The sequence below is a fragment of the Herpailurus yagouaroundi genome, unplaced genomic scaffold (assembly GCF_014898765.1).
Source record: "Herpailurus yagouaroundi ecotype Mexico unplaced genomic scaffold, PumYag 77, whole genome shotgun sequence".
NCBI lineage: Eukaryota > Metazoa > Chordata > Mammalia > Carnivora > Felidae > Herpailurus > Herpailurus yagouaroundi.
The window spans coordinates 102701094-102725360 of record NW_024412388.1 but is presented as its reverse complement, the minus strand read 5'-3'; the positions used below and the strand labels follow the sequence as shown (position 1 = coordinate 102725360).

The 24267-nt window shown below is 43.3% G+C and overlaps 1 protein-coding gene and 1 long non-coding RNA gene across 5 annotated transcripts in view; both read left to right on the top strand.

The window, feature by feature from the left end:
• The window catches only part of WARS2 (tryptophanyl tRNA synthetase 2, mitochondrial), a 96165-nt gene extending 76812 nt beyond the window's left edge, over positions 1 to 19353 (top strand). For all 4 annotated transcript variants that reach the window (XM_040471458.1, XM_040471460.1, XM_040471462.1 and 1 more), the window contains 3 exons: positions 3160 to 3245; positions 15982 to 16100; positions 18825 to 19353. In XM_040471458.1, the coding sequence (XP_040327392.1) occupies positions 3160 to 3245; positions 15982 to 16100; positions 18825 to 19273 (654 nt within the window). In that variant the 3' untranslated portion in view covers positions 19274 to 19353. The remainder of the gene's footprint in view (positions 1 to 3159; positions 3246 to 15981; positions 16101 to 18824) is intronic.
• Positions 19354 to 20203: 850 nt separating this feature from the next.
• Positions 20204 to 22166, top strand: LOC121027792 (uncharacterized). Its single transcript, XR_005788935.1, has 3 exons — positions 20204 to 21097; positions 21718 to 21811; positions 21981 to 22166. It is a non-coding gene; the product is annotated as an uncharacterized LOC121027792 (long non-coding RNA).
• The last annotated feature ends 2101 nt before the right edge of the window (positions 22167 to 24267 follow it).

Here is a 24267-nt window from a genome sequence, read left to right as displayed (position 1 = left end):
CAGTCAGGCTCAAATGTCTCCATTGTGGGGAGAAGAAACAACATATTTTATTTAACATTTATACAGGTTGAGTCCAGGCAACAGTTCAAACCCACAGAAAAATGAAGGCTGTACTTTTTCTAGAAAGCTCAACTGAGAAAGATAAAGTGGATAATTCATAGTACTTCACTCCCATTTATTTTTGCAGTTGCATAACCTGAGGGTAGGTAGCCCCCATGTACGTCAGCCTTGAATTTCAGTTTCAAGCTTCTTTCCAGCATATTTTCAGGGCCATTGGTTTCTTCAAAAGCTGGTCCAGAAACCTCCACGTGAGTCTCAGCAAGAATCAGAGCTTTCAAGTGGCCGCGCCTAAATAAGAGGTAGAGTTAATACTGCAGAATCATTACCTGCCAGGAATTAGAAACAAAATTTTTTAATGTTTTCTACCACACCTTGGTTTTAGGCAAGACTTTGCCATTTGATCATAATACTCTAAGTTGAATACTGCAATCCGTTTTATAAGAACTGAATACTAACTTAGTGGGAAATGTTCCCACTTTAAAATTGTGTCTGAGGAGCTCCTGATAACACATTACTAGTGAATGCACAAGACGGTTTCCCTCACTACCCAAAACTAGAACATTCCTCTTTCATAAACCACAGTGGAGTAGAACCAAGAAGCAAGTACTACTTCATAAAGGTGAAAATCCTCTTCCGATTTCTTCCAGTTATCAAAAGCAGGCACTACTGTAAGTCATTTGCAAAAGCAAAGTGGCATAATGAGAACTTTCAGGTAGCAGGGGAAACCTATATTCTGGAGAAGCCTTCCCTCCAGTCCATGATATTTTATTTGTGGGGAAAAACATGGGTTTCAAATGCCAGCCTTATCCTAGAGCGTGTTCCTGCCTTCTCTGGTCATTCCTTCATTAACAAATACCATCAAGTCTCGTATCACATTAGGTGCTGGGGTTACAGCAGTCAACAGGAGGGACAGAGCCATGAGGCTTGTCATGTATTTGGGCAGAGACAATTACACAAGCCATCAGAAAGTGTGAACAGTGATCAGAGGGGAGAGTGCCAGGACTGTAGAAGGATCTCCGAGCACCTAGCTTGGTTTTGATTAGGGGGGATAGTAGGGTAGAAAGGTGGAGTCAGTGTTGCTTGAGGTCAGGGTTATTTGGAAGATTCTACAGGGAGTAACACAGATGTAAGGCATCTGAGGCACATAATAGACACTCAATAAATATTAATGCTCTCCACATCTCCCCCTTCCTTTGTAATTTCGAGATCCAGTATTCTAATATAGAAACACTAGGAAGCTAATGCAGTAACAGTTTTTAAAAACTGGGTTCTTTTCCCATTTGCTCATTTCCAAATTGAGCTTTCATTATCTTTACCCAGTGATCATTGCAAACTGGGCTTTGTAGTGGACATTGTAATCAAGAGATGTACTGAAGGAATTATACGTTCAAACTTTTCAAGTTTCCTTTGAATGCCTTAAAGCATTAGATGCTATAAGCCAGAAACTACTTGAAGTAACCTAAAGAGTTAACTTTGTACCTGACTTGTGGAACATTGGCATTAAGAGGGTTAAAGAGGAGCTGTTGCTTTTCAAACCCAGACTCAAAGGGTGTATCTGCATGTTGGTTGGGGAAGCCCGAGTGGTGAGCCCATGAACTTGGTCCTCAGAATCATGCAAGTGTATATATTCAGTTGTTCAGTTCATTCAGAAATAATCAGACCTCAGGGAAGTGATTCATATTAACTAAATGAATAATGTCTGTACACCAAAATAACCATGTTTCATTTTACAAGAGAGATGCTTAGGCCTTGAAGCAATGACCAGTAAACTGTATGCAATATTCCCTGTTAAGTAGTTCTGCCCAGAGCACTGTTACCAAATGTTCTGCCCAAATTACCTGTTATTAGTGCTTAGCTGTGGCAAGGGAAATGCTATCACTAGGGCTTATGTTCGGTGGGTACATACTCGTAGCTTGTGGTTGGTATCCATTAATTAAATACTTGTCGTATCTCTTCTGGTGTTACTATCAGCTTCCCCATTAAGGAAACACTTTTCATCTATACAGTCTGTCTTGTACACTGGAATCACTTTATGCCCTCTAGTTTTCAGTACCTACAGACCAAGACAGATTCACAATTGATTAGATTAAAATTTTCTCTTAGTTTCGTTTTTTAAATGCCACAACTTTTTGTTTTTGGTTTGGTTTGGCTTGGTTTTTTAAAGAATTTTTTTTTAATGTTTATTAATTTTTTAAAAGAGACAGAGAGAGAGCGTGAGAGGCAGAGAGAGAAGGAGACACAGAGCCCAAAGCAGGCTCCAGGCTCTGAGCTGTCAGCACAGAGCCCGGTGCGGGGCTCAAACTCACAGACCGTGAGATCATGACCTGAGCCGAAGTTGGACGCTTAACCGACTGAGCCACCCAGGCGCCCCTTGGCTTGGTTTTTTAAATGTGATTTTAAGGGGGAACCTCACATTTTGATCAACAGCACAGGGTGAGACTTTCTGGGAGGTTTCCAGACACGATATGGTGTTTGATGTTAACTTATCAAATTAATTAATTTGCAGGAATCTAATTTCATTATATTTTCTGACCTTACTTGTGAAATACGGAGTTCATCTGATTTGGAAACTAGAAATCCCCCCCTTTTTTTTTTCATTTTATTTGTGTATTTTTTAATGTTTTAATTTACTTTTGAGAGACAGAGAGTGCAAGCAGGGGGGGTGGGGCAGAGAAAGAGGGGGACGGAGGATCCAAAGCAGGCTCTGTGCTGACAGCAGCGAGCCTGACGCGGGTCTCAAACCCAGAACCATGAGATCATGACCTGAGCCGAAGCCAGACACTTAACTGACTGAGCCCCCAGGGCTCCCCAAAAAACCAGAAACTCTTATACGCTTGTTTTAATTAAATGGATAAGAAATAGTGGCCGTGCAGGACCCGTTAGAGGGGCAGTGGTGAAGTAGATGTCCTTTATTCCTGCCTGAGCCTGCAGCACGAAGACAAGCCAGCCCCATGGCTAGTGTTGCTAAAAGGAACTGAGATATAATGCTAGTCCTGGTAGCTTCAGATTACCTTTTGCGTGCTTTAAAGATTTCTTTATTTTAGCAATATAATTAGGTGCATGTCGGATTTCATTCTCTCCTCTCTCTTCACCGCACAGGCAAAGACTGCCACCCAGAAGCATGGCGGAACCGCGGGCCTGCTCACGTACCCAGTGCTCCAGGCCGCTGACATTCTGCTGTACAAGTAAGGAGCAGAGCTTACCTCTGGTCTCACACGTACTCATGCTGACAGGAGAGTGAACCGATCCCGAAAAGATTTGGTTCGTGGGGCAAGGGGACATAGAAAGGATTGTGTGAATCAGTTCGCATCTATTCCCCAGTAGGAGATACAAAATGATAGAAGTATGTTTCCATATGGAACAAGTAACGTTAAGGGCTAACACCTAAATAGCACTGGCTACGTGTTCAAAACTGTCATAAGGGCTTTATGTGCATTAGCCCACTGAATCTTCACCAAACCTTATAAAGATAGCACAACTATCATCCCCATTTCACAGATGAGGAAATTAAGTTAGTGATTTGCCCAAAATCATGTAGCTAGCAAAGCTTGGACCCAGGACTTGAGTGTAGAAAGTTTGAGTGCAGAGTTTTTGTGCTCTTTTTTTTTTTTTAATTTTTTTAATGTTCCTTTATATTTAAAAAAAAAAATTTTTTTTTAACATTTATTTATTGTTGAGAGACAGAGTGCAAGCAAGGGAGGGGCAGAAAGAGGGAGACACAGAGTCCTAAGCAAGCTCCAGGCTCTGAGCTGTCAGCACAGACACGGGGCTCAAACTCTTGAACCGTGAGATCATGACCGGAGCTGAAGTTGGACACTCAACCGACTGAGCCACCCAGGCGCCCCAATGTTTCTTTGTATTTTGAGAGATAGAAGGAGAGACAGATTGTGAATGGAGGAGGGGCAGAAAGAGAGGGAGACACAGAATCCAAAGCAGGCTCCAGGCTCCAGGCTCTCAGCATGGAGCTCAAAGCGGGGTTCGAACTCACGAACTGCGAGCTCATGACCTGAGCCGAAGTCGAATGCCTAACCCCCTGAGCCACCCAGGCACCCCGAGTTTTTGTGCTCTTAACCACTCTGTAATATCTACTTCCCTGGTAATAATTAAACTTCAGGGGTTTTAAGTGTTGACTTCTACAATCTAGACTCTTAAGCAAGGCAGTTTAATACAACTTGTCTGCAATTATGGCAGTCAACCCATGCTTTCCAAGACCTTAGCGGCTAGCCGCATGGACTGTTGACAGAGGAACTGAATTTTAAATTGTGTTTCAGTGTAATTAATTTAAGTTTGAATGGCCACCTGTGCACGTTTTTCAGCATGATGTAGAGTTGCTCTGCTTGTCCCGGACCCACAGTCCATGCAGTCAGCCAGTGCTGTCCTTTATGGCCTCAAACCCTACAACCAGAGGCCGCCAAGACCTGCCCTCTCTGACTGCTGGCCAGAGCTTCTGACCTCATCCCTCTCCCAGTTCTTCCCTGCTATCCCCAAGTCACCTCCCTCAGCCCTCCATTTGGCCTTCTAGAGAGAAAACTTCCCAATCAGCACGCGCATAGCCAAGCCTTGCTACTATGAACACTTCTGATGAAAAAGAGAAACTCCGTGAATCTTTTCCCCCCTCTACGGCCTTGATCCTTCCCTAGGAAAACTAGAATTCTTTGCATGTAATTATGATAACAGCATGGAGATGATTGGATATGTACCGTGTACTATGACCCCAGAGCCCTTGTGCAATTAAGATGGAAACAGCCAGAAGAACAGCCTCTGAGCTTTACAAATAAGGAGTGTCGTTTACTACACGCAGGCTATCTTTAACTCCATTTCAAACGTACACATAAGGATTGTGTGTTGCTTGTTGTATTAACTTGAATGCTGGATTCCCAACAGCATTTACTACTTATAGTAAACTTTTGACTTAGCCTGGAAAATCCAGAACACTTTTCTCCAGGAGTAGCAAAATGAAAGTCTAATAAAGATCTAACATATCTTCCAGCAGGGTGGCATGTTTTCGCACCTGTAAAATGGGAATCATGATTATCATGCACAGGATTATTAAGGGATTAACATGAAATATGGGCCAGGAAGTGCTGTGCCTGGGATCTGTCAGTTGGTCATAACTAGTGATGATTGTCTTTAAGGATTATAAACTCATGTGAAATTTCACTTCCCAGGGGGTCTTCTGTATAGAAGCAAAGGCTGAGATTTTTTGGCACCAGGATATCGAGCCAGTTGATTTCCTTAACAGTTCAAGAACTACAATGTAAAAGTCCTCTAAGCTCAGGGCTGTGAAAAAAGAATAAACTTGAACAAAAGTGACTGCCTCCTTTGTGATACCAGGGAGCACAGAGAGGGAGGGAACTTTTCGGGGCTCTCTTTCATTTTCCTAGCTTTACAGATACAGCCCAGTGAGGTTGAGCAGTTTATCCAAAGCTGCACAGCCTGTCAATGGACAGGGAAGCATCAGAGCATGATTATGGCCTCCTGAGGCCTGTGCTGACCCTCCTTAAGGAGTCAACAGTTATATTAGGGGGCAAGATCATCACATAAGTAACTAGGACAATACAAGGTCATATATACTGAAGTGATGACAAATTTATTTTTACCAGTTGCCCAAAAGACAATTGGCAGGACGATAAAATCCTGCAGTTTCTTTCATCTATAAAGTGGGCCAATGGGACATAGCTCAGGGGTTATTAAACAAATTATGTGTGAGTTGACATCACCTACTATATGCTCACTACACACGTTTTAAAAGTACAAGCAACATTTTAAAAGGCTGACATTGGCTGGGGCGCCTGGGTGGCGCAGTCAGTTAAGCGTCCGACTTCAGCCAGGTCACGATCTCGCGGTCCGTGAGTTCGAGCCCCGCGTCGGGCTCTGGGCTGATGACTCAGAGCCTGGAGCCTGTTTCCGATTCTGTGTCTCCCTCTCTCTCTGCCCCTCCCCCGTTCATGCTCTGTCTCTCTCTGTCCCAAAAATAAATAAACGTTGAAAAAAAAATTTTTTTTAAAGGCTGACATTGGCAAAAGTAGCCCAAGGTCCCCAAATCTGACACATATTCTGCCTAAGCTTGTGGATGTCTTCTTCGCTTACAGAAAACAGTAAGTATTTCAGATATTGCTGGTATACTTGAAGAACTTTCAGTAGCTTCCTGCCTCACTTTGCCCTGACACTAGCAGGTTCTCATAGTTAGTTAATGTTTCCAAGGATAAATAATATCTTTCTAGCATCAGCTACCCTCCAGCCCACTCTCTGGAAGCAAAGAAGTTATCATACTATATATAAATATTCCTTTTTTGACTTCTGATCCAGGGGCACCTGGGTGGCTCAGTTGGTTGAGCGTCCGACTTCGGCTCAGGTCATGAACTCGTGGTTTGGTTCATGAGTTCGAGTCCCGTGTCGGGCTCTGTGCTGACAGCTCAGAGCCTGGAGCCTGCTTTGGATTCGGTGTCTCCCTCCCTCCCTCTCTCTCTCTCTCTCTCTCTCTCTCTCTCTCTCTCCGTTCCTCCCCTATTTGCATTCTGTCTCTCTCTCTCTCTGCATCTCAAAAATAAAGATTAAAAATATTAAAATAGCGGATATTTGAAGAGAGACAAAATACCCAAAAGTAGCATTTGCTCGTAGTATTATTTTGCATCTGCATTATTTTTCTGAATATCCAATTTCAAATAACTAGCTATCTGTTGAGTAAATGTTTCTCTCTCACTTTCTCTCTTTCTCTCCACACACACACACACACACACACACACACACACACACACAGTTGTAATGAACATACAGCAAATACATGTTAAGTACTTGTACTGCCGCTAACCCAGAGAAAGGCACCATGCATGGACGTGAGGCAGAGGGAAAGAAGGAATCAACATGAGGGCGGCATTATTTGGCAGTCACTGTACTAGCCACAGCACACCTGTCATCTATTCAGAGTTTGGGACAGCTCTGTAAGGTAGGTAAGTGATATTATCCCCGTTTTACAGATAAAGAAGTGAAATTTTAGAGCGGTGCCACGAAGTCTGCTCGGATAGAGATGACAGTGGTTACCTGGGCCAATCGGTTTCTCTCTCTCAAGAATGCAAACAGAGAAATACAGGAAGAGGCTGAGAAGATAGTGAAAGCAAAAGCTGACACGACATAGGAAAGTGGGGAAACAGAGGCCTCAGGAACTGTGAGTCAACAGAACCAAGACCCGCCAGGAACAGAGTATACAGAGTCTGATGACTGGTCAGAAACGTCACCCTTGGTAATATTCCAGAGAAGAGCGTAGGCAGCCCTAATGTCTGAGAATCAGAATCCGACCACTGCCATTGAGGACAGCGGAGATAATCAGTTCCTGAAACTGCTTTGGAGACTTCTGGCTGTTGAACTACATCCTTTCTCTATGAGGCCGGTCTGCCCCCAATTTGTATGACATCCTGAAAGCTGCCGGCCACATCCTCACCCACAACTGCCAAGCAGTAGTGTCTCCTCTTGGTCTTTGACTTTCCAGCTCTGCGGCAAGTGCCTGTGGTAAACCAGAAGCCTCTGGAAATGTGGCTTGCAGGCTGCTAGCCCCTGGAAATAGAGAAATTGCCTAGAAGGGAGAGGGTGGGGCTGAGATGTCAACAGATAACCCAGGACACTCTCCTGAAAGCAACAGGAAGCTCTTTGTGATTTTCAGGACAGCGTGAGATGATCTGATTTATACTTTTAAAAGTCAACTGATGGAAGTACAGAGAGTGAGTTGCAGGGGCCAAGAGCGGCTGGGACAGCCTGTTCGGGGCTCTTTCACTAGTCTGTCTGGACCGTGATGGTGTCGGTGAAGATGAAGAGAGTAGGCAAATTTAGGAGATTTGGGGAGGAAAGAGGGATAGAGCTTCCCGATGGAGTGGTGGGTATGAGAAGGGGGTCTCGGTGACCCCACATTTCTGACTCATGGCTGGATGGATGGTGTCGCCATCCATGGAGACTGAGAATACTGTAAGTGGACTAGCCAGAGGAATTTATAACTTCACGTGGTGTTTTCTCTCCTCAACTTCACTAGAGGTAAAAATCTTCATTGTATCTCTCACAAGACCCAGCACCAGGCCATGCACATCATAGTCCCGAAGTCGGGAAAGAATCCCTGAATTAGACATCATTACAGTATATCCAACAAGCAGCCAGTGATGGTGAATTCATCCTTTGCAAAAGGAAAAACAGCACCAAACTCCACCCTACCCAGGCTCTGGTTAGAGGCAACATCACTGAAAACTCACCAACATAACCAAAGTAGGAAAAAAAGAGAGGAGGACAAAATTCTGTGAGCAGATATATGTAGGCAATGATTATCCATCTGGACACTAATTTTGCTGGAGGGTGGGGTGGATCCCGAATAAATGTGGATACAACTAAGAACCGAACAAAAGGAAAAAACATGAGTTAGTCACCAGAGAAGAAGATCAGACACATTATTATGTGACAGAAGTTAGAACAATCAAAATTACGAAAGGCTTTTGTTTTCTGTTGTATCTAAGGAAGCACAATCAGGATAAGTTAAAAAAAGAGAGAGAGAGAGAGAGGAAGGAAGGACGGAAGGAAGGGAGGGAGGAAGGAAGGAAGAGAAGGGAAAAAAAACTGGGGAAAAAAGACATATTAATATTGATATCATTATATAGGGCATAAATTTTAAAAGGGCAGCTCTAAATTATCTGATGATGAGGACAGAGGTTGAAAATATGAAGAGAATAAGGCCCATAAGTGAGCAGAATCAAAGACAGGCTGAATTAATGTGAAGTGTGAACCCAATGAATGAGAAGTAAGGGCCAAGATAAATTATAGGAGGTGAGGAGAGCAGTAGGAGCAGAGGGAGAAAAGACTAGAAACAAACAAACTAAAATCAGAGGAAAAAGCCAAGCAGGGCAATAGGACCAGGTGAAAAAAATTAAAACTTTTTTTTTAATTTTTTTTTCAATGTTTATTTATTTTTGGGACAGAGAGAGACAGAGCATGAACGGGGGAGGGGCAGAGAGAGAGGGAGACACAGAATCAGAAACAGGCTCCAGGCTCTGAGCCATCAGCCCAGAGCCCGACGCGGGGCTCGAACTCACGGACCGCGAGATCGTGACCTGGCTGAAGTCGGACGCTCAACCGACTGCGCCACCCAGGCGCCCCTAAAAAAATTAAAACTTTTTAATCCTTTTTTCAAAACAGCACAACCTCACAGAATTGTAAGAAAAGAGGCACGGATCTCACAGAAAGCCAAGAGGCATGCAGAGTCATTATGAAAACTAAATGTGTTTTCTGTTTAGGTTGGTTGCTTTGTGGATCTGGAACCATTTTGACATGTGGAAATATTCATTTTGATGTGCCTAAAGTGTATTGATTATGGTAATTGCTTTTTCTATGTTAGCTGCAGTCCATTGTGATTTCCTACGGGCTACTGTAATTGCTTTTTAACCTGCCCTGTTGGCTAATTTGGTTTGGGGGAGTCAAAGTGACCTCTGCGCGTCAGCCCGACTAGAATCACAAGACAGAAGAACCAAAGTCCAGTCAAAGAAGAGAAACGTAGGAGGGGGGTGTTGTGTGTGTTTACCTCCGAGAGGCGCGCACGCGGGCTTATGGGCACGGAAGGAAACCTAAAAAGGAACATTTTTGGTTTTACCACTTAGGAAGCCAGTGACTTTCTGTGTGGAAGAGAACAATGGACAAAGCCAAGCAACCATTTTGTAGAACTTCCTAAATTCATTTACTGACCTTAGACAAAGAGAAACCGCTTCCTGATCCATCGTCATGGTCCCTGTGCTTTGCCTGTCCGTTCGTTATTCTGTCTCTGTTTTTGCTTAAATTAAAGGGGTTCTCAGAATTCCTATAACATGCTATTTATACCTGGGGATTGCCTAATCAGATATGTGAACCATCAAATTTGTTTTCTATATGTATCAGGATCGCTGCCCAGGTCTGTGACTGTCTCTGGGATTATATGCTGGTATTTATGTTTGTGGCATAAGTCACCTGGCAAAAAAGGAAAGTGATCCTGGCTTGAAAAAAGTCACAATGTACCTCTCATCAAGGTCCCTGATGGTATCAGTCTTTTACCATTTCATACTTCATCATGTCAGATATTAATGAATATCTATTATATCAACAGCTAGTGTTTATTGAGCTCTACTGTCCAGTATTATGCTTGCTTATCTCCTTTAATCCTTGAAACAATCTTATGAGGTAATAAGCACCATTATGACACCCAATTTACAGAAAAGTAGGAAGCTTGGCTATGGTAACTCACCTAGTAGCTGGTGGAGCTGGGATATGAACTCAGATAGTCTGACTTCTGACTCTGTGCTCTTATCTTATACTGATGACAAACCGACCTTACTATGATTTTTTGCTTGGTATAAATCTATATAGGTCACAGTGCCCTCCTCTTAAGATCATTCATTTATTCAATAAATATTGTCACTGGATCTTAACCAAAAGGCCGAGAAACCATTACTTACTCAACAAATATTTGTTGAGCTCCTCAAATATGTCAGGCAACTCCTGTAGGTACTGGAAATAGATTCAAAAAGAAGACAAACAAGCTTTCTAAAAGCTTATTTTTCAGCCAGAGAGAAAACAATATACAACTAAATAAACAAATGAAAGAACATAATTAGATTAGGATTAATACTATAAAGAAAATAAATAGGATATGTGGAGAAGAACAAGAGGGAGAAATCAACATTGGAGAGTATGGTTGGGGAAGGCTTCTCTGAGGAGGTGATATGTAGGCTGAGACCTGAAATAAAGGAGCCAGGCTGAGGCAGCTAAGGGAGGAACATTCCCAAATTCTGGAAGAGCCTCACACGGTCACCCAGGTCACTGATACGACCTGTTCGTGGGATTTCACTCCTTACTGCTCCTGACTCTTCTGTTTTGTGTTTGGTTTTCTTTATTTCATGAATTCACTTCTTTTCATTTGATCGGTTTTCTGTCACCACCTATGTTCTCCGTTTCGTGGTCCTGCTTTTATCTTGTGGCAGTGATGCCTTTTTGAATCCCATCGAGGGAACCAAGCAGTTTTCTTTTTTTTTTTTTATGTTTATTTATTTATTTTTGAGAGAGAGTGAGCGAGCACATAAGTGGTGGAGGGGTAGAGAGAGAGGGAGATAGAGAATCCCAAGCAGGCTCCACACTGTTACCATGGAGCCCAACGTGGGGCTCAATCTCACGGACCTTGAGATCATGACTTGAGCTGAAATACAGAGTTGAACCCTTAACCAAGCAACACCACCCAGGCGTCCCAAGCAGTTTTCTTTAAAATGCAAAACTATCTGTTTCTTGTAAAAGCTCACTTTCAAATGTCTGATCTTCCTCAGGATCTAAAGGGTAAAGTCCCCCTTCCCTTGTTCCACAGTACTTTTCACGGTCCCATATTGGGCTCTTTTACTTGTCTGTCTGAATTTTATGGGCCGGGTGTTTTAAATCCATATTGGAACAAGGGAACCTTTCAAATAACGTCTGCCAGTCTACGAAAGGCCCTTGTGTCCACCTTCTGCCTCCCTGGCTGCTAGTTGAATTCCCTGCCCAGAATTCAACAGGAGGGCAGGACAGTGTGTCCAATTGCACATGCCAGTCAGCTAGGTTGGTACCGCTGGCCCGAGAGAGAGCTTTCTCCTACCACCTGTCTGGCTCTTTCACTCTCTGAACAGAGGCATTGCATGCAAAAGAGCCTTCACCAGGTTACACTGCTCCCATGTCGCTTTCTGCTTCAGTGTCTCACCTTCTGCGCTTCCCTTTTTCATTCAACACCTGTAACCTGAGTGCTGTCCTTCGCTGGCCGGGATGTGTTCTGTGTCCTGGGTCCGGCAGTGGCCAAGACAAACAAGGCCCTGCCCTCACGGAGCTCTCGTCCCATTCTTGCGAGGATACAGTGCACCCTGACCTGCTCCTGCCGCCTCCGCTGCGTGTCTGGTTACTTCCTCTTGTCGTGACTGAGTGTCTAAAGAGTCAGGCTGATGAGACAAGGGCCGCCCTGGCGGCAGCAGAGGGGTGTCTGCCCCCATCCCGCGGGGCATGGGTTTCCAGCAATGGGGACTCTCGCTCTGACCCTACATGGCCACCAGCTCCACCAGTCGCTCTTTTCAGTGCTTCTGTTGATCCTCACAGTTCATGAAAAGTCTTCTCAAATTCGTCTTCAGGTGTAACTCTTGCTGCTAGTCTTAAGTTATTTATAGTTTCTTTGCCTTTATGGGTATTTTAATACGAAATTGACATAGGTTCTCTTGGAATATAGTGCCGACCTGCAATGTTGGTTCTCCGATGTTGAGTTGGGGAGTAAATGTGGGATAGTCATTGCCAACGTCTAGCAGGAAGGCAGAGATACAGTCCTAAGCCTTCAGAGACACAGCAGAGCTAGAGGCAGAGCCCCAGAATCATCAGAGGAGAAGGGACGTGTAGATCCCCAGGGGAAAGCTGATGAGCTCTCTAGTGATGAGAGAGAACCAGTGAGCCAAGATGATGTTTTTAGAAATATCAACACTTAAGGGAAAATATCAACACTTAAGGGACAAAAGGGAGAGAAAATAAGCCACACATTGCTCTCTGTTGATTCTGTTTCTTTTTTCCTCTCCTGTGAAAGTTTATACATACATAAATAAATATTCATCAGGTCTTGATTATCCGCTTTGCCAAACAGATGACCCTGGGCTTTTTCCCCTCACAAACGTCCCCTCTTTGGGGCCAAGCTAGAGAGAAGTTGGAATGAGAGTCAGGTCACGGGCGAACCTCTGGCTGCACAGGCAATGTTCGTGAGCATCCTTCTGAAATACGGTGTAGTACCATTTTAGAATTATTCCCTACATAGCTACCGGTGTCTGAAGGCTTACAGACTTCAGGCAACTCCACTAAGCACACGTTGTCTCATTTCACCTCCACAATAGTCTGGGGTAAATATTATTACTCCCATTTATAGTGAGAAAGTTGCCTATGATAGGAATTCTATGATTTACCCAAAGTCACACAAAACGAGAGTGGCAGAGTCAGGATTTGAAGCTCAGAGCCTGAGCTCTGAGGGCCATATTGCATTCCCACCCCACCCCACCCACCCACACACACATGCACACAAACATGCACACATGCACACAGGGCAACTGCATGGGTATTTGAGGGGCTGTATGAAAACAACTAATATTCAGAGTTTTTTTTTTTAATAAATAAAATATATTACTTCCATGCAAAAGAAGTGTCAGAGTTGCTTTCAAACCTATACTTACTCTAAACTTCAAAACATTTATCAGCATTCATTTTGGAAATATACTCTGTGTTATTTTATGACAGAAACAAATATTAGTTTCATTAGCTGACAATCATACCTTGTTATTGACCAGAAAGTACTAAACATACATTCACCGGATTTACCTCCACAGGACTTTTGGGTTATTGTAAAAGATTATTTTTTCACTCGAATCAAAATTTCCCACTATATGAATATTCAAAAGAATCTGCTACAAAATCATGTAAATTCTTTATGGTTCTGTAACTATAGCACAGGAATGTTCTTTTTTTTTTTTTTTTAATGTTTATTTATTGTTGAGAGAAAGAGTGCGAGTAGGGGAGGGGCAAAGAGAGAGGGAGACACAATCCGAAGCAGGCTTCAGGCTCTGAGCTGTCAGCACAGAGCCCAACACGGGGCTGGAACTCACAATCTGTGAGATCATGACCTAGGCCAAAGTCAGATGCTTAGCTGACTGAGCCACCCAGGTGCCCCAGCACAGGAATGTTCTTATGCAGCTATTAAAAAATTTTATTAATGAAGACCACATAGAAACATGGGAAATACCCATTATGTTAACATGAAAGATGGTATGCATATTATACTGCAATTATGTAAAAATATGCATCCATAGAGACAAGAACAAAGACTAGAAAGTAATTGGCAAAAATAAAAATGATTGCAAAATGAGGGATATTTCAGATTTTTTCAAAATGTTCTCCAGTGTTTTACTATATTAAAGTAGCGAGTCTGTATGCTTTGTTTGCTCATGCTCTGGACAGCTTTGTGAAGTAGACCAGTAAGTAGCTTGTGGGCAGTAATTCACAAGGGAAACATAAGATCTCTGCCAGTTTTTTAAGGACCACTGCTTAACCACAGGGATAGGAGATTTTCCTCTCTATAACAAAGTAGAATAGTTTTCCTCTTCTGAGGCTGTTTTAAAAAGTTGTTATTTTCCCACTCAAAATGTACAATTATCGTGTAAATATCCAAATTCACTTTGAGGCAGCTGTTTTCACAGGAAGAACGTGAAACTGTTTTGATCAAGAAACAACAGCACTTTATTATCTATATTATCAAACGTAAACTCCCCAGCCAAGCATTAAAGACTTAAAATCTCCTATGGGGCGCCTCGGTGGCTCAGTCGGTTAAGCGTCCCACTTCGGCTCAGGTCATGATCTTACGGTTCGTGGGTTCGAGCCCCGCGTTGGGCTCTGTGCAGGCAGCTCAGAGCCTGGAGTCAGCTTCGGATTCCGTGTCTCCCTCTCTTTCTGCCCTTCCCCTGCTCAATTCCTGTCTCTCTCTCAAACAAGTAAACATTTAAAAACAGATTGGGGCACCTGGGTGGCGCAGTCGGTTAAGCGTCCGACTTCAGCCAGGTCACGATCTCGCGGTCCGTGAGTTCGAGCCCCGCGTCGGGCTCTGGGCTGATGGCTCAGAGCCTGGAGCCTGTTTCTGATTCTGTGTCTCCCTCTCTCTCTGCCCCTCGCCCGTTCATGCTCTGTCTCTCTCTGTCCCAAAAAAATAAATAAACGTTAAAAAAAAATTAAAAAAAAAAAATAAAAACAGATAGATAGATAGATAGATAAATAAATAAATAAATAAATAAATAAAGACTTAAAATCTCCTGTCTCTTTCCCTAGTCATGCTTCCGGAGAGAGTTTTCCCCATCGAGACTTCTCTGTAATGTACAGAGACTTCTCTGTAACATTGTTCCCTTGTTTGACATGCTGCATCATGATCCAGCACTGCAAATTTTATATATGGGATTAAAATAACCATTAGTGAAGCTCCTATATTCTGACATCTTTGTCTCACATCTCTATTTTTTAATAAAATAAAATAAAATAAAATAAAATAAAATAAAATAAAATATTGCGGGATACAGTTCAGGTCTCCTTTTTGCTTTTCCCCAGACCCACTGCCCTTCCCTCCTCCTCTGGGGGCGGCTACAGTCATGGCTTTGTGCAGGGGTGGGGGCCGCTTCCGTGTGTCATCCTACTTACATATGCAGCTGTAAACAATAGACAGTACTTTAAGATCTGCACGTCCGTGTACTCTACGTGTCTTCTGCGACTTGGTTTCTTCATTCAACATTGTTTTCAAGATCTGTCTGCACTGTAATGATAGATTTGTTCATTTATTTCAAGTTCCCTGCAGCATATTAATTGTGCTGTGATTGCAATTCACTGAAAAACGAAGGAGCATATTCCAAAAAGATCTTGAGTTACTCCCTGTATGACAGGGAGGAAAAGCCCTTGCCGGAAGAGCTTTCTGCCATCTTTGATTTGAAGAGTGGATTGGAGCGGCTTTCAAGTGTGAGCGCAAGCTCTGGAGTAAAAAGCATCTGGCCAGGGCTAGGGTAATATGTGCTGACTGGGCGAGGGAACAGGAGTGGTTTTAAAATACAATTATGCTTAGAGCATATGCTATTTAAGATACCATTCCTCCCTCCCAGCAAGATCCTGTCACACTGGTGTTGATGGCTGTATTCTTCTGCTATGGAAGAAACAGAACTAGAGTTGACAAATGTCTCTTTGGCATTTGTCTGATACGTAGATAAAGACTTGGGCCTCAATATTCCCTCTGTAGTTGGTGAACATTTGTTGAACACCAACAGTGAAATAGGCACAGGAAAGGCAGCTGCTTGCAATATCATCTCAGTATAAGCAGGAGCCTTGCTGAGTGTTTCTGTCTGTCTTTTATTAAAGGTCCACACACGTTCCTGTCGGGGAGGATCAAGTCCAGCACATGGAGCTAGTTCAGGATCTAGCACAAGGGTTTAACAAGAAGTATGGGGAGTTCTTCCCGGTGCCCAAATCTATCCTAAGTAAGTAACACACATATGACTGTTAAATCAGGCCATGTTTCCAAGACAGGACTGGATAACTGACCAAGGCTTGGGATTTCTCCGGGGCTAAACTTGGCTTTCTTGTGGACAGGCTTCAGGATTTGTAACTAGAATCCCCATCTTTCTCTGTACTGTGGTAGACCTTGTTAGATTATTGGATAAAATAACTAAAAAAGTTTGAAAAGTATGGGAAAGGCTAAAAATGAAAAATAATCAAATTCATTAAATTATATAATACGTATATATATGTATTTGGTAAATTATATAATATTTTGAGAGTATGAGAAAGACTTAAAATGGAAAATAATCATTTTTATTAAAAAGGATTATATAATTTACCAATTATATATATTTGGTAAATTATTTTATATGTATATTGAAAACATATTAATAAATCAATGTGTTAATATTGTATTATTAATATATCATATATTAATATTTTATATATTTAATACTTTATCATGAATTACATATATATATATATGCACACACATACTTCCCTGGTTTATGGATGGGGATACTAATGGTTGGCAAAGCTAATTTTGCATCCAAGTCATATATCAAGTTGGTGGCAAAGCTCTTCTGATTTCTTTTTTTTTTTTAATGTGTATTTATTTTTGAGAGAGAGAGAGAGACAGAGTGCAAGCGGGGGAGGGGCAGAGAGAGAGGGAGACACAGAATCTGGAGCAGGCCCCAGGTTCTGAAAACTCTTCTGATTTCAAAGCCAGTCGACCTTGCCTTCCCTGCTCACAAGAAAACAGTCAGAAGACTGAGAACTGCTGAGTCATCGGCTAGATAAAACAAGAGGGCACTGATCCTTCTCACACTCTCCCTTCCTAAATGCACGACATCGACAGAATGTACCGTCCACCCAGTGGATCTGACATGGCACCTGCAGCTTGTGAGGTAGTACTGGTCTGGAATCTCCTTGAGGAAAGAAGCTGTGAATCTCTATCAATATTTCAGTAGCGATGCAGATTTGTGGCAAGGGCAGAGATCACTGAGCCCAATTAAACTGAGCGTTTATTAAACTGACTGCATTTACGTGGGCCCAGTATCTGATCAGAAGCAAAACGCAGGTATAAATTTCTAAGCTATTGCAACGGTTCGCACAAATAAAAACCGGGCCTTCCGTGCATTGAAACCTTCTTTTAGCAACAAGTAATATTTTAATGCTTTTGCCTATTATTGTTTTTCCTATTTCAACTTGATATGTTTCTGTAATAGCCATAAAATAGGCAATTATTAAAAACACTGGTTTATAAAGCACAGCTTAACATCTTGATTCTATCAGAGCAGTAAGTGAGTCACTTCTGTGTGTGTGTGTGTGTGTGTGTGTGTGCGCGCGCGTGTGCACACACACGCGTTGGTATATACTTATATAACTGTGGATAAAGAAATGAAAGCATTGCCACAGATTGTTAAAATTTGTTGGGGGCAGGAAGGGCAGTGTTTGTAAAGGGCAGAGAGTGATTAGCTAATAGGGAAAGAGAGAAGGAAAGAAATAGATCAGACTTTTTAAAAAGGTAGGCACAGCTAAGTATGATTGATATATTTTCATTTGTGTACGATTATACATTTTATGAGTATATATGCATTAAGAGATGCATGAAAATATGATCAACAAAATGTTAACAGTATTATTACATATTACAGGTGATCTTTATTTTCATGCTTATATAAATGGCTTGAATTTTTCACTATGAGTATTTGGTATGTATATAATCAGATAAAAATAACAAAGTCATTTGGCAAGAAATAACAAGTGTTGGCGAGGATGTGGAGAAAAAGGAACCCTCATGCCCGATCGGTGGGATGCAAACTGGTGCGGGCACTGTGGAAAACAGTGTGGAGGTTCCTCAAAAAATTAAAAATAGAACTACCGTATGATCTGATAATTTTACTGTTGGGTATTTACCCAAAGAAAAGGAAAACACTGATTCAAAAAGATATATGCACCCCTGTGTTTATCGCAGCATTATTTTATTTATAGCCACGATATGGAAGCAACAACCTAAGTGTCTGTCAACAGGTGATGGAAAAGGGGGATGTGGTGTATATATACACAATGGAGTACTGCTCGACTATAAAGAAGGATGAGATCATGCCATTTGAGACAGGCTGGGTGGACCTAGAGAGTATTATGCTAAGTGAAGTAAGTCAGACTGAGAAAGACAACTACCACATGATTGCACTCATAAGCGGAATCTTTTTTAAAAGAGTCAACAAAAAGCAGAATCAGGCCTATGAGTACAGAGAACAAACTGATGATTCCCTGAGGGGAAGGGGGTTTGGGCCAAACGGGTGAAGGGGAGAGGGAGGTACAGGCTTGTAGTTATGGAATGAAGGAGTCGGGGGAACAAAAGGCACAGCGTAAGGAATGGGGTAATAGCATTGGAGGGTTAGATGGGTAGATGGGGTAATAGCATTGGAGGGGACAGGCGGTAGTTATACTTGCGGTGAATATGGCATAATGTCTGGATTTGTCAAATCACTACGTTGTACGACAGAGTTGGTGTATGACTGTGTGTCAACCATACTCACTAATAATAATAATAATAATAATAATAATAATAACAACGTCATTTGGTATTCTCTGCACGTTTTAAGATCTAGACACTGGCATTCCTGGTGATGTTTTCTGATTTTGGTGTTGTCTTCTGGTTTTGGTTTCGGTGTGTGTGCGTTGGCGTTTTCCCCCAGCATCGATGAAGAAGGTCAAATCCCTCCGTGATCCTTCGGCCAAAATGTCCAAATCGGACCCTGATAAAGTGGCCACCGTCAGAATAACGGACAGCGCGGAGGAGATCGTGCGGAAATTCCGCAAGGCTGTGACGGACTTCACGTCGGAGGTGACCTACGAGCCGGCCCGCCGGCCGGGGGTCTCCAACCTGGTGGCCATCCACGCAGCCGTGACCCGCCTCCCCGTGGAGGAAGCGCTCCGCCGCGGCGCCGGCATGGACACGGCCCGCTACAAGCTGCTGGTGGCCGACGCTGTGATTGAGAAATTTGCGCCAATTAAGAGGGAAATTGAAAAACTGAAGATGGACAGGGGCCACTTAGAGAAGGTTTTACAGGTCGGGTCAGCAAAAGCCAAAGAATTGGCACACCCCGTGTGCCAGGGTGTGAAGAAATTGGTAGGGTTTCTGTAGGAAGCTTCAATCCCAGAAAGGCGTTTATGCCTTGTGGTCTGTGCACTCCAATAAAGGCAGCTTTCCTCACAAACGAAAAATTGTGGCTTGGGGATGTTTAATTTGGTACCCATGATTATTTGCTTCATTTGATAAATAATGATTTGTAGCCTTCAAATAGAGCAGTATTCTAAATCATCAGCAAAATGCTGTGGCTAAAGGAAGGAGGGAGTGGGGGAAGGAGGAGGGAAGGAGGGAGGAGGGGAGGAGGGAGGAAGGGAGAAAGGAGGGAAGAAGGGAGGGAGGAGGGAGGGCAGGAAGGAGGAAGGGAGAGAAGGAAGGAGGAAGGGAGGGAAGGAAGTAGGGAGGGAGGAAGGAAGGCAGGCAGGCATAAGTATCTGAACCCTCAATTATTTGAGGCACATTCCTTACCCTGAATAGGTACACAAATGTGATTGAGCTGAGCAGCAATTTGGCAAATGGAGGTATCATTTGTGTCTCCAGAGTACGTATTACTAGGCTTGCTCCACTTTATGTGTCCCAACACTTTGAAATGTTGTTATTGTTGTTGTTGTTGTTATTGTTTAAGTAATCTCTATGCCCAGCGCCCAACATGGGGCTCACACTCATCACCTGGAGATCAAGAGTCACACACTCCCCGAACTAAGCCAGCCAGGTGTCTCTCTGTCCCAAACCTTTTATTTTTTTTTATTTTTTATTTTTTTTTTTTAAATTTTTTTTTTCAACGTTTATTTATTTTTGGGACAGAGAGAGACAGAGCATGAACGGGGGAGGGTCAGAGAGAGAGGGAGACACAGAATCGGAAACAGGCTCCAGGCTCTGAGCCATCAGCCCAGAGCCTGACGCGGGGCTCGAACTCACGGAGCGCGAGATCGTGACCTGGCTGAAGTCGGACGTTTAACCGACTGCGCCACCCAGGCGCCCCCCAAACCTTTTAAAAAGTAGTATATAGAGGCTAGAATCCTTAGGATCCCATTTGGGCCAATTTGTATTGAGATCTTATAAAAACTCAGTTGATATATATTATGATTCATTTGTCACTAAGATAGTGCCTGCCTAAATGTATTTAAGCTGCTTAAATTGCTCCCTATGAGACCGCGTTGACTGTCCTAACAAGTTGTTTTGTTTTGTTTTAATTCAGAAACGCATGATACGGTCTTCTGAGAAGGTTGCATTTCAACTTGATTTATTTCTAGTGCAAGAATGCAAGTTCCTGGATTCTGTTTGTACTACATGCTTCCTTGCCTTCACCTCTAGTTCAGTATCACCACCCCTCTTGGAAGTATATGAGGGGGAATGCCATTTTACACCCAAGGACAGTGAGGGTTAGCTTGTGCAAGATCACTCAGTGAGAAGCAAGTGCAAGATAAAAGCCTTCACTCCTTAAAGAGTAGTACTTTTCTCATCAGCACAGAACCAAAAGAGGCCACGCGTATGAGACTCCAAACATTCTTATTTTGAAGGTGATTACTCGAAATGTAAGACCTGAGCTATGGAGGCTGTTTATATCGGTAACCCAACCAATGGCCGCCTGCTTTAAATTTGCTCAAAATCCCCAAGGCAAGTCCTGAGCCCTGTCTCCTATGTTTTATGCAGAGACACCTCAAAGTATATTTTGCCAGACTACAAGAATAGTGAGGCCTGCCAGATCAGATTTTCCCAGTTACCAGAAGCTTCTCACCTCACCTCTACTTCAGCCTCTCTGAGTCATAACCAGTCACCCTAAAACCTAGCTTCTCTGCACTTTCTGAATATGGAAATGACAGTCCTGACTTATGACACCAGGACCTGTTAAAAAGATTGATTTTGTAAGAAAAATTGCATGTAAGTTTTTTGCCAGTGGGTACCATGGCCACTTTTATACATAAGAGACTAGTATGTTAGGCAAAGAATTTGTACTCATATTTTTTTTTTAAGTTTTATTTATTTATTTTCAGAGAGAGACAGAGTGAGGGGAGGGGCAAAGAGAGAGGGAGAGAGAGGATCCCAAGCAGGCTTCACATTGTCAGCCTGGAGCCTGATGCAGGGCTCGAACTCATGAACCGTGAGATCGTGACCTAAGCCGAAATCAAGAGTCAGACGCTTAATTGACTGAGCCACCCAGGCACCCGCCTTACTCATGTTTCTTAAGAGAAAAAAGTAGAGTGGTCTTCTTAGAAGAACAGATATAAAAACACAAGATACTGCATCCTGGAATCCACCCCAAGTCCAAATCCTTTTGGGGATCTTTTCTTTTGTATCTATAGTCCTAGAACTTCTTTGGGCGTATTTCCTCCAAAGCTCTTTTTTTTTTTTTTCTTCCTTTCAAAGGAACCGTAGTATGAATACTGGAAAATGAGAAAATTAAAGATGGATCTACCAAACCAATTGTGTGTGTGTGTGTGTGTGTGTGTGTGTGTGTGTGTGTGTGTGTGTAACCCACTTACAACACCTTTCATCCACAGAACTAAAGGCACCATGGAAAGGACCGCTGAGGAGAAAAACTAGGGGACTTGTGATAACTTCCAAAGAACAAAGCCCTCACAGGCGAGGGTGAGGGTGAGTGTTCTGCTCTTATTGCCTTTGAAAGTGACCTGAGGGCTCATCACGTCCAAAATCCACGCGCATAGTGATTGAGAGATGTGCCCAGTGATCTCAGGAAGTAGAAAAAGGAGCCAAGACAAGAACCTAGATCTCTTCTCACATCCTTTCCACCTACCATTTGCAGGCCTTAGCACAGTCTTTTCACAGAGATGAAGAATCGGAAGTCTAACCAGTGGCTCACCTCAGGAGGTGATTTTAATTGTCATTTTCCATATGTTTTGTGGAGAATTAAAATGATGAAAGGTATTTCAGACGGCAGTAATCATGGCCACGTAACTTGGTGTTCTGCAGCTCTGGCAACTGACAAACCCCATTTCTTTTCTTTTTTTTTTTTTTTTCAACGTTTATTTATTTTCGGGACAGAGAGAGACAGAGCATGAACGGGGGAGGGGCAGAGAGAGAGAGGGAGACACAGAATCGGAAACAGGCTCCAGGCTCCGAGCCATCAGCCCAGAGCCCGACGCGGGGCTCGAACTCACGGACCGCGAGATCGTGACCCGGCTGAGGTCGGACGCTTAACCGACTGCGCCACCCAGGCGCCCCGACAAACCCCATTTCAAACCCACTTTGACAGACTGTCGCTTGGAATACTTTGGGAGTATCTTGTCCTTTGTAGGTGCCTCACAAACATTTATGAAAATAATGTCAGAAAATGAGTTAGAGAGATCTATTGAGGTGTGGGTTGTGTTTCAGAAACCTTGATGCTGATCCTAAAACACTAAATAACACTCCCGAGTTCTCACATGTATCAGGCACCATGCCAAGTGTCTTACCACAGTGCTTTCCCAGGTGTGGTTCCCTGACCCGCAGCCTGGGCACCACCTGGGAACTTGTCAAGAATGCAGATTCTCTGGGGGCGCCTGGGTGGCTCAGTTGGTTTAGCGTCTGACTTCAGCTCAGGTCATGATCTCACAGTTCGTGGGTTCGAGTCCCGCGTCGGGCTCTGTGCTGACAGCTCGGAGCCTGGAGCTTGCTTCGGATTCTGCGTCTCCCTCTCCCTCTGCCTCTCCCCCACTCAGGCTATGTGTCTCTTCCTCTCAAAAATCAATAAATATTAGAAATTAAAATTTAAAAAAAGAATACAGATTCTCTAGCTCTACCCAGACCTACTGAGTCAGAAATGTGGGGAATGAACCCAACAATCTGTGTTTTAACAACCTTCCAGGTGATCCTGATGAACAATAAACTTGGAGAACCACTGCTTGATGTGTATTCTCTCATTTAATTCTCTATCCCAATACAGTGATACTACTGTCAATTTCGTATTACCAAGGATGAAACTGGGGCATGAGAGTGCTCTGTAGGTGCTCACCAGCCTCAGTGGCTATCGGCTAGTGGACTGGACAGTGCAGATAGAGAATATTCCATCATCACCAGAATGTCTACTGGACAAGGCTGTGTGAAGCATTCAGCTTACTGAATTTGCTTGTAGCAGGTCAAACACATATAGGTCAGGACTCTCCCCGGAGAGTTCTTCAACTAGAGAATTCATGAAGATGTTAAAAGGATGAGTTAAGAATGACAGACCATTGAGTTCCCCAAACAATACTTCAGTAATAAGAGCTAACATGTATTACATGCACTTGCTCTGTGCTGGGCACTTTGTGTGTTTAGACACAATATCTCATTTAATATTTCTATCAGGCTATATGATAGGAATTATTAGTGCTGCTTTTTCAAGTAAGTAAACAAAGAGCAACTTGCATAAAGTCCCACACTTATTAGTCTCTAGTATCTCGTAGTTAGGAGCTCGCTGATATCCCTTAACTAGTACGCCCAAGGGAGGGGTCCGCCCCTCCCTGACTAGTCTAGAGTCTTCTCTCAAGCACTTGTGATCCTCTCCTGTGTGTCCCTTGACCTTAGCCCTCACTTCTCCCTCCTTGCCTCCTTCCTTCCTATGCTTCTTGCTTCAGTGCTCCTACAATTCTTCCCCAAAAGTTCTTCGTGTGTGCACCCAGCGGGTCTGTCTAGTTTGCTTTTTCCTGCAGCCTTTCTTTTCCCCCAGTTCTCACCGTCACGTGCTGTGTGCCCGTGTTCCTAGCTTAACGGCGGTGACTGTGCCACGTGGCGGCCCTTGGTCTCTTTCACATGACAACTCTGTTCTCATTGCCTCTGCGTTCTCCCTGTGTGATCAACGTGCTCTTTTCACTCTGTCAACCAGAGGGGTCTTTTGGAATGTCTTCGGCCGGCAAGGGTCCATTCTTCCCGGAAGTTGAGCTGAAAACAGATTGCCTATCACTACCATGTCACTTTTCCAAGTACCCCCATAGGCAGAACAACCTGGAGGCTCTACTGTTAATCATTTAAAGTTCTCATCTGTTAACTCCCGATAATTCTGCGCTACTGGCGAGGCAGGGGTTGCCTTCTTTGTCCAGGAAGGAAACTGGCTTAGAGCTTCGGTGACTTATCCT